Raw genomic sequence first — 14,095 nt, 5'->3', positions numbered from 1 at the left:
CCTGACGTGATCCCAGACTCTCCGGGAGGCTGGGCATTTTCCCTGTCGCGCATCCAGAGTAGCAGCGCCCTTCTGCAGTGACTAGTCCCAAGAGGGGGTGGTTTGGGTTGAAGGGACATCGGGAGGATGGGGTCGAACGGATCGCTGGATCTGCTAATCTGAGAAAAAAGTATTTTTGGTAAGGAGAGAAGTGGGACGAGTTACGAGAACCCCCACTCGAGTATGTGTGTTCTGTGCTTCCGCAGTACCAGCAAAAGGTTCTCAAATACCATTGTGAGTGGGTTGCGGACAAAAGGGGGAATTTACAAGCCATGGCCCGAAGAGGGGTCAAATAACAGGGATGTGTTCTGACATATGTACACATACATGCCTGCGAAGTATAAAAGGGAGAACGTTAAGAATTAGGCCAGGGATCCTCCAACTCTGGAGAATGGTTGAGGATTTAGAAGATGCTCCAGGAGGAACAAAAAGAACAAAATGAAGTTATATCTACAACTAGCATTATCCCCAGTGCCTGCATCCATATGGGCGTTTCCCCTTGCAACCTGCAGCAGGTTATACCAACCCCCAGTATGAACCCCAACCCGCACTAAGGCAGGGAGCTCCTACGGCTAGTGCAAACTCCACACCCAACTCAGTGGCTAATGCTACACGAGACCCATTGGTAATGGAGGTAGAAAATAGGATGCAGAGAGAATTAGAAACAGTGCTCCTCAGAACAGAGACCGAGCTGTCACAAGCATCGCAGGAGCAGGGGAGGGAGGGAAAGTGACGATGGGTGCAGACAAATGGAGGAGAGCGGGTGGCATTCTGTTTCAAATTGATAGTAGAGTGATTAAGGAAGTGCAGGTAGCTGCAAGTGAGGATAACCCAAATGCTGAGGGAGGGAGTAGCCAAAGATGATTAGGACTCAGATGGCCAGAGATGCAGAGTTTGCAGAGGAGGATGATGAGTGGGTATCAGATGGGGAGCAGAGGGAGAATGAGGAGGCTGAGACACCACAGGTACCAACACTGAGGTTAGAGAGACTAGGGGGGCTGAGTCTTGGGACACAGTTAGGTTGAATGGCTGTAGCAAAAGGGAAGAGAAGTAGGAGAACCGCAGAGATTAAACAGTCAGGAACACAGCTTCTGTACTACACAGAGAAATGGGAGGGCACAATATGTGCCATGGCCACACATGGACAGAAACAATTTAATGAAGGCATTACCCTTACTCACAGCGGGGGAAGGTAAATAGACATATGCCTTTGAAAAGCAGACTGCAGGGATTACATTGGCAGTGGGGGACATGAAAGGTTTATTCCCCTGTGCTGCAAGGAGAACAGGCAGATAACATATGGAGGAAGGCAGGGTACCAATGAATAATGACAATCATGATGGAGCACAGTTTAAGGACTGTCGAGCAAGAGTGTGGAACGCATTAAGATCCACAAACCAGACAACATCTAAAAGGCACACAAGCCCTTAAACTATTACAACGGGATCTTAGACTCAGTGATGCAGGGTAATTTCTGTTGCGTACAGGCGTTAGTAGCTGCAGCTTTTGCGACTGAAAAGTCATTTGCAATAAGCATGGGGTGCTCAGTAATTATATGTGGAGCATGCAGTTTTTGACATTCTGGAAAGGTCCAAATCAACCCTCACCACCCAAAGTGCGTCGGGTTATGAGGTCATACTATTCAATCCGTCCATTCACAATGTAAGGTGTTGCAGTAAACCTTGCTACAGTCATTGCAATACCCGTTCAGCCAGGGGAGGAGGTGCATGACCGTTACATAAGAAGCTCCTGAGGATGACCCAATTCAAGCGAGAGAGGATGCACTCGAAGAGGGAGGGGTGCCCTTCATTGATGGTTCATCGCCGATTGATTAGGCGAATTGACAAAGGCATACAGGTGCTCCAGTGGTAAACTGGGAGTACAAAGTAGAAATTATAACAATGTTACCAACACACTATTCTGCACAAGCAGCAGAACTCATTGCACTGATTGAAGTACTAGAAGTATCAAAAGGGTGCCTAGTAACAATATATTATGATTCAGCGTACGTCACATCTACAGTACATTCAGGGTTGTCCAGATGACGAAGGAGAGGGTTCAAGAGGTCCGATTGGATGCCTCTGCAGCATTGCTAGAAATATTAATATATAACTTATCCCGCCCAACAGTAGTAGCGGTTGTGAAATGCGCCACCCAGACCTGGGACACAGACTTTGTTTCACTCAGTAATGATGCCCCAGATGGGGCTGCAAAAGAAGCATCGTATTTAGCAGTGCTGGATGCCACAGCATATCAAGAGGTAGCCACACAACAATTACAGCTAGCAGTCCCTTACACAGCAGTCCCATTCACTCAGATAATTGAATTGCATGGTCAGGCCCCCAAGAGGAGAAGGATCTGTGGGTTAAACGTGGGTGTTCACTCTCACCGACGGATCTTATTTGGAGAAAAAACATTACGGGTAAAGTAGTAATGCCTACAGGAATTGCTTACGATTCCTCTTGAGCAACTGTATTCCCTGATGCATATGTCTAAAGAGTATGTTGCAGCTGACATTCAGAATGACTTGTTAGTCCCAAACCTTCAAGAATACGTTCATTAGTTTGTGGCAAACTGCACTACCTGCCCCCTCTGCAGCACTGGACACAACCGATGTTGTGTGGCACATTGCCCAATTTAACAGGGCCTATTCAAGAGCTCCACATGTTCGAGCTCCACATGTGGACATGATAAACAGGTGCAGTAACTATCGTTTTATTGTGTGTAATTTTTTTTTCATTGGATTGAGGCGGGCCCTTGCGCACAACCAGATGCTCAATCGGTGGCCAAATCTTTAGTACGCAAGGTCTTTCCTCGACGGGGATTTGTGATGTCCTAAACTCAGACAATGGGACTCACTTTTTCAATTAATTATTCAAAGAGATTACATCCCTACTAGGGATTAAACATAAATTGTTCTCAGTTCACCACCTGCAAATCAACAGGATTGTAGAACGCCATAATGGATTGTTGAAACTAAAACTGTCAAAGTTGTGTCATTCGCTAGAGAGGAACTGGCTGCATTGTCTTCCTCTGGCTATGTTCAGTCTTAGGAAGCAGCCAGGTAAGGACCACCACTTGTCCTTGCACGAGATAGTGGCAGGGAGGACGTTACACACACCACTCACAACTGCATAAGATGCACACAGGGCAGCTCTGATTTTGATGTATAGTTTCAGGGGTAGTTGAGGGATTTAACAAAATGTATAAAGATCATATCCCAACAGCTCGCTACCAGGAGAAAAGTAACCGCTGCCATGCCTGCGGTTGGCCCAACATCTCTACAGGTGCCTCAGCTCAACCCCAGAGATTCTGTATATGTGAGGTCCTTTGTGAAGCAGTGGCACGAGTATCGATACCAAGGCCTGTTTGAGGTAGCGGATGACACTCCATCTGCTGTAAAAGTGAAATAACTCCGTTATTGAGTCCACTTTTCTGATGTTCCCAAAGCAACTGGCACAGCCTCACCTTCCACAGGCCCATAAGAACACTGACATTAAACAATGAACGTGGTGACTTTTACAGTGACATTCTTGCAACAGATGTGCCCTCGCGGGCACCATGACACTAAGTTTTCTTCTTCCTCACAGCTTCCAGGATTAAGAAGTTGTACAATATATACATTGAGATATATAGGGTTCTTCTGTTTCGGTCTTCTTTCCTTTATTGCATGTAATTTTATGTGGGTTGTGCATATAAAAGGAATGACACAAAAATATTAAGTATAGGGATGGCAAGAAATAAAAAGGGAAACAGAATATGAAATCGAATATAATGAATATAAAGTAGTTATTTTAGATACCGTTGCGGTTGTGCACCACCCCGAAACAAATAATATGTTGTACAACCGCATGAGGGATGTGGGAAGAGCGAAGTCAAATGAGAACTGCTAGATTTGCGGTTTTATACCCCATGCAACAGCCACGCCCAAACTGTTAATCCTGCAAGTTATGCCACCTCTTATAGCCCAATGTTTAGTGCACCTACCCCTTTGCAGAGTATGAAAGCCTGTTTGTTTCAAGGACACACAGTCCAGGCAGTTATAATGGACAGAGATGAAAGAGAGCATGCCAAGAACAAAGAGCAAGCACATTGTCAAATAAGGCCACTACTGAAATTGGAAGGTGCACTGTTTTCCAACGGCAAATGGGTTAAAGCACTAGTGAGCTGTACAGCAGGGGTTCTACTGGGTTCTTGGAGGATGTAGTGGCATGTGTCAACCAGAAATGTTCTAAAAACTTGGAGCACCCAGGTGTCAAAACTCACCTCAATCGAACTGAATGAAAAGCCTGCTAAAGAGCAGATACTGACACGTCTCCTTTTGCTTCATATGAAATGGAACTTTATGTGTAGGCACAAATGAAAATTGCAATAAGACAGTTTATTCCCGACCTGACAGATGGCAAATCCGCATCGATTGACTTCTACTGGGTGTGCTGACAATACGTGTATTTCCACCTTCCTCCATCCTGTAGAGGCGTCTTTTCGATTTTCACCTTGCATTCAGCCATTCTCTTAGTGCCCGAATCGCACTAGACTGTCATAAACGTCCCACCCCCAGTTGCAACGGAATCCCCTCCCCATCAGCGTGCTCGCTGCTCACCAAGAGTCCGCTGACAAAAGATGTCAAATTATTGGTCCCAAGACTCATCTGACAAGCTCAAAGCAATCCCAGAACAATTCCATCCGTTTACAAAAATGTACACATTTTCACTCCCCTCCTTGTGCCTGGCATCCAAACTGCAGCAAATTCAAAGTGGTTGCAGATCACAAGGTGGGAGATGCTCCAGATAGCGAACCAGGGTCTCAATTCAATAAAAGCAGAATTGCAGTCTATTCGTCTCATGACTCTCCAGAATCAGTAGATTCTGGAATTACTTACAGCAATTGAAGGGGCACGTGCATGAAGACAGGATCGCCTTGCTGCACATACAAACCCCCCCCCCCAATGATGTGGACATTGGATGTGTAACTCATGCCTTAGGGGCCCTCCACAACTTGCGGATTGGGAAGCTGAAGTGAGTGCTGAAGACTGGTTTGCTTTTCATGGGCGCAGTCTTGGTTGGGAATAGCAGTAAAAGTGCTGGTTCCTATTGTGGTATTTTTTCTTGAAATGTTTTGTTTGTGTCAAATGATTTTATGGTACTGCCCCAAGACACTGCCTAAGAGTGCAATGATGATGGCAGTGTCCATTACAGGTAAACCTACTCCCCTCACAAAACATGTGTACACAAAACCAGAGAAGTGGAATGATGAAATAGAGCAAAGGATGGTAAGAGTAGAACAACCAGTTGGTCCACCAGGGACACTGTCTCACCCTCCCCCCGCGCCCACCTGATCCATAAAGTTATGTGGAGCATTGGATACATTTGGCAGGAGATCAGGGATGTCGTTTCATGACATGTACACCAGAAGAACATTCCCGGATGGGGGAAGCTTACGCCACGTGTGCAAAGTGTGGGTGCCTAAAGATGACTATTATAGAAGAAGGGAAGTTGAGTTAGCAAATGCAGTATTAACTAAAGGGGGGTGTGTTGGAATGCAAATACGTCTTAGTCAGGCGAAGAGATTTAGACTGTGGAAAATTTATTAGCAGGCATCCTAGAGTTAGCAGTTCTCGTTGGGCACGGCAGAATGCGCATGTACCCATTTGTAGTTCGCTTTGACACATATTAAAAACAACTCAAAGCCATACAGAAAGAGCAACAATGTATTCACATTGCGGTTGCAGGGGTTAAAGATAGGGTGATGTATTCTGCATTTAGTGGTAGTGTACAGTGTTATGTTTTAAGGGATGTGTGAGTAGGTAGATGACATAGGTATGTGTATGAGATGGAGTCAGAAGCGTTGCAGTGAAGGTGAGATCTGGGGGCTAAAGTAGCTGGTGTTCTGCCATATTGGATTTTAGGGCATGTTACAGGATGCGTTTGTGAAAGTCTGAGAAACTGGCAACGTGGAACTCTGGCTTTGTCCAGTTATTCCTGAGACCAGTTCCCCTTCCCTTCCCACCAAGAGAAGTTATGATGTCAAGGTCACAGGCAACCGTGCTGTGTTGAAAACAGTTCATTGAGTCCAGCTACAGAGCTTGGAGGAGCTGGAAAAGGAATGTGTCCAGGGAGAAAGCGTAGGGATGTGCCTTTCGAAGGTTAAAATCATGCGAGCAGGAAATGGAGGTCTGTGATGCCAAAAGGTCCTGTGCAGATTTAGAGCACTACTGCCCTCAACCGAAGAGTGTTCATCTGATTTAAACTGCAGGCAGTGCACTCTAGGGACAAATAAATAAGCAAAATTCGGACATAAGAGTGGTGCCCCGATCACATCATTCATGGGCACCTGGGTTCCCAGCGAAATAGGGGAGGGACGTGCTAGGGCTGTACCGTGATTTGGGATCAGCAGGGCAGAAATGATGCCAATATAATTACAAGGTCAGGGAGCTGTATGTGTGTGCCGCAGTATCTGGTATAGTGAGGAGGGCCATTGTATTATGAAAGCAGAGTTGGCCTCGCTATTCACACTTTGATCAGGACCCGATGGACGTGTGCACGTCACGTGTTGGTCAAGAATGATTTACTTGTTAAAGAAATGTGTTATGGTAAGAATGTACCTGGTAGTTAATCAACTCCTAGGTTTCACATTGATTATGTTGTAGGTCACGTGTTTAGGGGAATGTGTTTAGATAATGTGTGTCCAATAGGGTAATGGACGCTAGGGGATAGTTAGAATTGTATATAGGTGTTAAAAAAAGATCACAACACTCCCCATTTGTTATGTATAGTTTTGGTAATATGTGGTTTTCCACTATAAAAGATGTAGCTTCTTTAGGTGGGGAGAGTGCATTTTTAGTTTGGTTCTAAGAGACCATCTGATACCTTTGCATGTAATAACGCGTTGTTTCCCTTGCAAACGTTGCATCAATTGTTTGGCCTAATTGGGATTGTTTTTATCATTCTGGTTTTGGGTCATTCCAATGAATCAAGTAAAAGTTTGTGTATTGTAAATTTACAGTAATTGTAAAGTTTTGAAGCTACAAAAAGGTTTACCTCGCCTGTGTTACAACTATAGAATTTTAACAAGTTTAAATGGAACTACATTGGAAAGGTTCTCCACACATAGCACCAGTAAACAGATACTTACCATTTCCCATTCAGCACAGATGTATGGTCCCGCCCTTAGAACTACCAGCAAACCGAGTTCATTTGCCAATCGCAGAAAGGCTTCAATGTCTTGATCTCCAGTGAACTGATAAATCCCGGGTTTAGGCTCATGAAAGTTCCATGGAACATACCTGCCAAAGAAAGGCATATAAATGTTTTTTAATGAAATGTTACGACAGTCAGAAAGCAATTCCACTGACAAAACCAGATTGAATTTCTTTGATACCTCATTATAGCCGTCATATGGATTGAAGGGAAGGAGCCCTTCCTTCTACATAAAGACCCTGTGGAATAGTACTAAAGCCATTACCCGCCCTCCAGAAATCTGTGTACCGCAGCCAATATCTTTAATGAGTAGCACAATACAAGCCATTGAGAGGAAAAGTAGGGGCCAAGGACTAGTCTTAAACAAGGCGTTTCGTGAACGCTGGTTGCCTGTTCTTCCTGGCGAGTGGGGTGATGAGGCTGCCAGTCTGTCGACATATCCTTCAGGTCTAGAACAAGCAACACGGGGTACCAATCCAACAACCGCCTGGTAATCTCCAACTGGATAGGGTGGGACTGGCTCCCAATGCCAGGGGATGGCACTTCTCTGATTTGCGTGACGTCAGGACAGTGCAAGCACTGACAGAAGGCCGGATGTAGTCCAATTAACAAAGGTGGTTTCTGAATGACCAGCTGAAGTTCGGTGCAGATGGCGGGGTTCCAGAAGGCAGGGTACTAAGCAAGGCACAAGGCAGGGCAATAACAAGAGACTGAAAGATTGCTGCAAAACTTCCATGAGAAAGGAGGAATCAAGCTGCCGAACTTCGAGGCCTATTATGTGGCTAGCCAATTGCAATAGGTTACTAGATGGCTCTCGGATGAGGAAACTCCTGAGTCTAGATTGGTTGGAAAGGACTGTGCCCCGTTTTACTTGAAAGAGATCATCTGGGTCCCTAGACTGGACCTGAATGATCGTCCTGGTATGCTGTTACTTGGGTGGAGAATGTGGCGGAGAGCGTGCCGGTTGATGGAAGGCCCTAACCCGTGTTCCCCACAGGTGCCGTTGGTCGCCTTGACTGCGGAGGATAGCCAACTTAGGAAAATAATCAGAACATATTGGGAATCGGTTGGACTGGCCACATTGGGAGATATATTGCAGGAGGGGGCCATTAAGGAATTTGTAGACCTAAGAGAGGAAACTGGGTTACATGGGGGCCAATATGTTACGTACCTTAGGTTGGTGCAGATTATCCGTAAAACTTGGCCAGAGACGGTGCTGGCGGAAGATCCAGACGCCCTGATTGGCACGATATACGATATATCAGAGGGCGGACACGAGATTTCTAGACTATATGAGGCGGTGATGACCCGGGTGGGGAAGGATTTGATGGATTTGAGACTGGACTGGGAAACGGAGGTGGGAACACAGATGTCTGATGGGATGTGGGAGCGTGCCATGGGATACCATAAGAAAGTGTCCAGGAATGCTAGATTACAGCAAATACAGTTATATATCACGCATAGAGCGTATATGACCCCCAAGAAAATAGCTAAGTTTGCGAGTGCTGGGAGACAAGCATGTCCGAAATGTAATGAGGAGGACGCGGACATGACGCATATGTTCTGGTCCGGTCCAGTGATTGAAGTCTTTTGGGGAGAAGTGTCACGGAAACTGGCAGATAAGGGGGTCCCGATACGCTTAGACACGGCCTGGGCTTGCCTCCTAGGGGGGTTCCCCAGACCAAAGAACACCAGACATCTCGGGAAACTGAGAGACCTGGCATACATACTTGCTAAGAGGAGGATAGCCATGAGCTGGAAGCAATGCCATAAGCCGAAGATAGAGGTGTGGTGGAGGGACTTGCAGAAATGGGCGGAGGCCGAAACGGCAGTCTGGCAGGAAGCATGTAGTAATTGCGGGGAGGAGGATGCGGGCAACCTGGTGGCCTGGAGGCTGTTAGTTACTGGATTGTTTGGTGTGGAAGGGGACTCTGCAACTTCGGGAGAGAATGACACCCGGCCACACCAGGTCGATGCAGAATTGCACTGTTGATAAGCTCTTGGGGGGTGGGGGGGTGGGGAGTGCAGTGACGTTTTTACTTGATGTCAACGATTTTATTGTATATAATGCTGCAAGTTTGGTTTGTATTGTTTTATAGTAAAATAAAAATTTATTTAAAAAAGAAAAAAAAAAAAAAAAAACAAGAGACTGAAAGAAGAGTCAGCCAAAAGACTGCTAGGTAGCAAGGGAAAAGATACTGGAAACTGGAGGGAGGAAGCAGGAACCCCCCCGCACCCTCCAAGAGAAACCAGGGGCTGGGACCACCCCAAACCCAAGGAACCAAGGATCCGGGCCCCGGCCTAGACCCAGGAAGGCAGGCAAACCGGGATCGGGATATTCAGCAAGAAACAAGGAGAAACCAGGAAAGATCAAAAAAGCAGGGCAAGGATAGCCAAAGCTCTAGGCAGGGCTAGACTGACTAGGGGCAGGGACACAATCAGGAAACCTGACTGCATTGAAACAGGCGATTCCCTGCAATCGGGACTCAGAACTAGGCCGGGAACCAAAGCGAGGCTTGGAACGCAAACTTCAGTTACCAAGCGGACTCTGCATGCACAGAGAGGGCCAGGCGCGGATGCCTGTGCATGCGCAGACCTGCTATCATGGCGGTGCCCAAGGAGCCAGGGACCCGGACCAGGGAGCCAAACCTAAGCACCAGCGGGGGTAACACCTCCACGATGTGACCCGCCGGAGTGGAGGACCCAGCCCCCCCAGACCCTGTAAGTGGCATGACACCATACCCTCTGCCAGGAAGGCCCGGAGACCCTGCCTTCCAGGGATGCCAGTTGAAAACTTCACAAAGCAAACGCGGGGCATGTACAAAACTGCAGGGTTCCCAGATGCTATCACATGCCGGATAGCCCTTCCAATCTACCAAAACACTGGAGCACCCCACGTCGAATCAGTGAATCGCAGATCTCCTGAACCCCCTGTATGCTAATCGAGGCAGGGCAAGAGCGACCATAAGTGTCATGCACACAGGGTTTCAAGAGAGATGTGGAAGACAGGGTGGATGCGCCAAGAGTGGGGAAACTGCAGACGAAACACCACTGCAGACAAACACGTGCTGATCTTAAAGGGTCCAGAATAACAAAAGGCCAATTTAGTAGGTAGGTTGTGCACTGGTAGGTTCTACCATACCATGTAACCAACCTGGTACACATGGGCTCAGGGGAATGTATGATTTCATGGCACTCGTGTCTCTGCTAAAGTACCAGCTGCCAATTTGTGTTGGTCGTGGATGATGGACACAATATCGGCAGATGGGACAGCAATGGGCGACACCAGAAGAAAGGGCATCAGCTTGGGATGTACTCCAAAGGAACAAACAAAAGGACTAAGTCCAGTGGCGTAATGGCTAGATTTGTTATACGCCACTTCAGCAGTGTCCAAATGTTCCAGCCAGTTGCCTTGTGTGGCATTAGCATAGCACCGTAAGTACTGTTCCTGTGATTGATTTGTTCGTTCCGTCTGTCCGTTGGTCTGGGGGCGATATCCTAGGCTCAGTGCCCGCTGAATGTCCAAATGATGACACAACTGGTTCCAAAATGAGGAAATAAAAACCCTGGTCCGACAGTATTTCTTCTGGAAGACCATGAAGCTAATACACCTCATGTAGGAAGCCGTGTGCCATCTGGGAAGCAGAAGGAATCTTGGGAAATGGAATGAAGTGAGCCATCTTGGTAAAGCAGTCCACTACGACCATGATACAGGTGTACCCATTAGAAGGTGGTAGTTTGACAAAGTCGGTGGCGATGGTATGCCACAGGTTGCTGGTGTTACAGTAGGCTGCAGGAGGCCCAAAGGTCTTTTCCGTGGGGTCTTGACTTAAGCGCAAATAGAACAGGAATCCACTACTGCTTTACACGACTGGCCCATTCTGGCCACCAAAACTTTCGAGCTATCAACTCCCGAGTGGCTTTCATCCTGCGATGGCCATTGACGATTGAATCGTGGAAACTTTGCAAAATGAACATCCGTAGACTGACAGTGGGAAAGTATAGACGATCTTGAAAGAATAGACTGTCGCGTTCACATACATGAGGTTCAAGTAAAAGTCTTGGCCTGGCTGGATCCATCTGGGTTTCTCTCAAAAAAAGGCACTGTAGAGGTGGAGCAAGGGAAAGCAGAAAATGCTTCGCAGCTATCAGCGGGACATCGATATCAGATCTTCTGACGGTTTTCTCCAGGGAACGTGAAAGTGCATCCGCCTTCAGATTTTGGGTACAGGGTATGTATGTGACTATGAAATCATAATGAGAAAAGAAGAAGACGCAGAGAGCCTGCCGGGAGGTCCAACAGTGCAGTGAAGGTAAATATTGTAGGTTTCTCTGGTCAGTGAGAAGCTCCATGGGAAATATTCACCACCCCCCGCCCCCCTTCCCCAACAGGTGATGTCTCCATTCCTCAAATGCAGCTTTTATGGCCAGGAGTTCTTTCTCAATGACCGCATAGTTTATTTCGCTAGGAGATAGCTTCCGAGAGTAGTAGGCTACCGGTTGTTTGATTTCAGTATTAGGGTCTTGTTGCAACAACACTGCTCCAATGGTGAAATCGGATGCATCGGTCTCGAGTACAAAAGGATTCTCATTGTTGGGATGCCGAAGGATGGGTGCCGACAAAGGCTTTCTTGAGTCCCTGGAAAGCTGCATCCGATTGAGAGTCCCAGATGAAGGGTATCTTGTCACTGGTCAAGTGACACAATACCGCCGTCAGGTGCGAGAAGTGAGGTATAAACCAACAGTAGAAGTTTGCAAAGCCTAGAAATCGCTGCAACGACTTCAAATCGTGTGATTCTTTCCAATCCTGTATTGCTTGCAGTTTAGCTGAATGCATCCAAATTACTATACTGCTAACCACATAACCCAGGAATTCCATGCTTTCTTGATGAAAATGACATTTTTCACCCTTGGCATACAGATGGTTGAGGGACAGCCTTCGGAGTACTTACTTGACATGACCGACGTGTTCCTCCAGACTGGTGGAAAAGATGAGGATATCGTCGAGGTAAACCCACACTGTAATGCCGATTAGATCGGAAAGGATGACATCCATGAAATGTTGGAAGACGGCCAGGCCGTTACACAAGCTGAATGGCATAACACAATACTCATAATGCCCAAATGGTGTCTTACAGGCTGTCTTCCAATCGTCCCCTTCCTTGATCCGAACTAAGTGGTAGGCCCCCCTAAGATCCAACTTAGTGTAAACACAAGCAGTATGCAATGATTCAATGATATTACAGATGAGCGGTAAGGGGTACCTGTCCTTGCATGGAATGTCATTCAACTGGCAATAATCGATGCACGATCAAAGTGTTCCTTCTTTCTTCTGTACAAAGAATAGTGGAAAACTTGCAGGGGATTTGGATGGTACAATGTAACCCTTCCCGAGACAATCTTCGATGTAACCTTGCAGGACCTTTTTCTCAGATGGGGCCAGAGAATAGATCTTTCCATGAGGAATGACTGCATTGGGCAATAGGTCGATGGAACAGTCAAAATGCCCATGAGGAGTTAGAGGGATTTCTACGGGTTCGGCAAACACTCTGAGGAAGTCTGAAAACTCATGAGGAACTGTCTGGATAGTACACAGGTGAACTGGCATGTTTTGAGACGAGGATGGACATGCATCGGAGATGGTTGGAGATGCACCTAGGGAACAGCACTCTCGTGAACAGCACGTGGAAGCAAACACCAGCATCTGCGTTTCCCAATTGATTTGTGGATTGTGGTACAACAACCAGGGCAGACCCAACACTACTGGGTAGGAGGGGGATAACATCAAGGGAGATCTTCTCCTGATGTTCATCGATCGATAAGTGCAAGCTCCCCGTATGCTGGTGAACGGGACCGGAAAAGACAACCACTACAGTAGCACGTTCCTTGCAGTTGAGAGGTATGCCACTGCTAGTCACGAAAGCTGCATCAATGTAATTGCCAGAAGCACTGCAATCCAATAGAGCCAGTGTGTTAACACTCTTATTCTGCCATGCAATCCTAATCTCCAAAATCAACAAAGCCACGGATTGCATGGGTGGAAGGACTGTAACAGAAGAGAGGCCTGCAGTTGCCATCTCCATACACGGCAAGCCTGTACGTTTCCAACTTCCTTGGAGGGCGCAATGGGCAAGACCCCAAACAGTGACCTGCAGCTCCACAATACAGGTACAAACGATGGGTTCATCTTCGCTTCTTTTCAATCTCCGACAAAGGACCCCTGACTGCCCCCAGCTGCATAGGTTCTGGACCACGAAGGTACCAACGAAGGCCCGAGATGAGGTATCTCTGCTCTGCGTCACTCGCCTCTTCTCTCCGTCAGCTATGGACGATACGTATACTTGGTCCACTAACGCATCGATGCCCGCAGGCTGTGTGAGAACTTTAAAAATGCAAAAATAAAAAATAAATACATTTAAAAAAACACTTGGAGAGAATCAGGTTCCCGGAATATGCAACAGCTCATCTTTATATTCCTCTCACAGGCCACGACGAAACAGGGTCTTCTGTGTAATTGCAAATCGGCTGATATAGGCTATTATGTCGCCGGAGTCCTGTCGGATGTCCATCAGCTGGTTCTGAGCGACGGAAGCCAGGTTAGGTGACTGAAAACGTCCAGGAATGCTTTTTTCGAAGGCCACAAAATCATTCAGTATGGGGCTGTCGGAGGAAACCAGTGGTGCAGCCAAAGCAAGCGCATTTCCAGTTAGTTTGCCTAGGATGTAACCGATCTTGGCTTTGTCCAGACTGAAATGACCGGGCCAGAAAAGGAAATGTATTTTGCAATGATTACAAAACTCACTCACTCAGCAAGGGTCTCCATCAAACTTCAACAGAGCAGTGTGGGCCATGGCACT

The 14,095-nt window shown here is 46.9% G+C and overlaps 1 protein-coding gene across 1 annotated transcript in view; it reads right to left on the bottom strand.

Moving 5' to 3' along the window:
• GLB1 (galactosidase beta 1) overlaps positions 1-14,095 on the bottom strand; it is a 622,172-nt gene that overhangs the window by 464,764 nt on the left and 143,313 nt on the right. Inside the window, exon 3 of the mRNA XM_069613134.1 lies at positions 7,174-7,324. Within this exon, the coding sequence (XP_069469235.1) occupies positions 7,174-7,324 (151 nt within the window). The remainder of the gene's footprint in view (positions 1-7,173; positions 7,325-14,095) is intronic.

The sequence above is a fragment of the Ambystoma mexicanum genome, chromosome 5p (genome assembly GCF_040938575.1).
Source record: "Ambystoma mexicanum isolate Mex_15411 chromosome 5p, UKY_AmexF1_1, whole genome shotgun sequence".
NCBI lineage: Eukaryota > Metazoa > Chordata > Amphibia > Caudata > Ambystomatidae > Ambystoma > Ambystoma mexicanum.
Note: the sequence above shows the minus strand (reverse complement) of the source record. Positions and strands in the feature narration are given on the sequence as shown.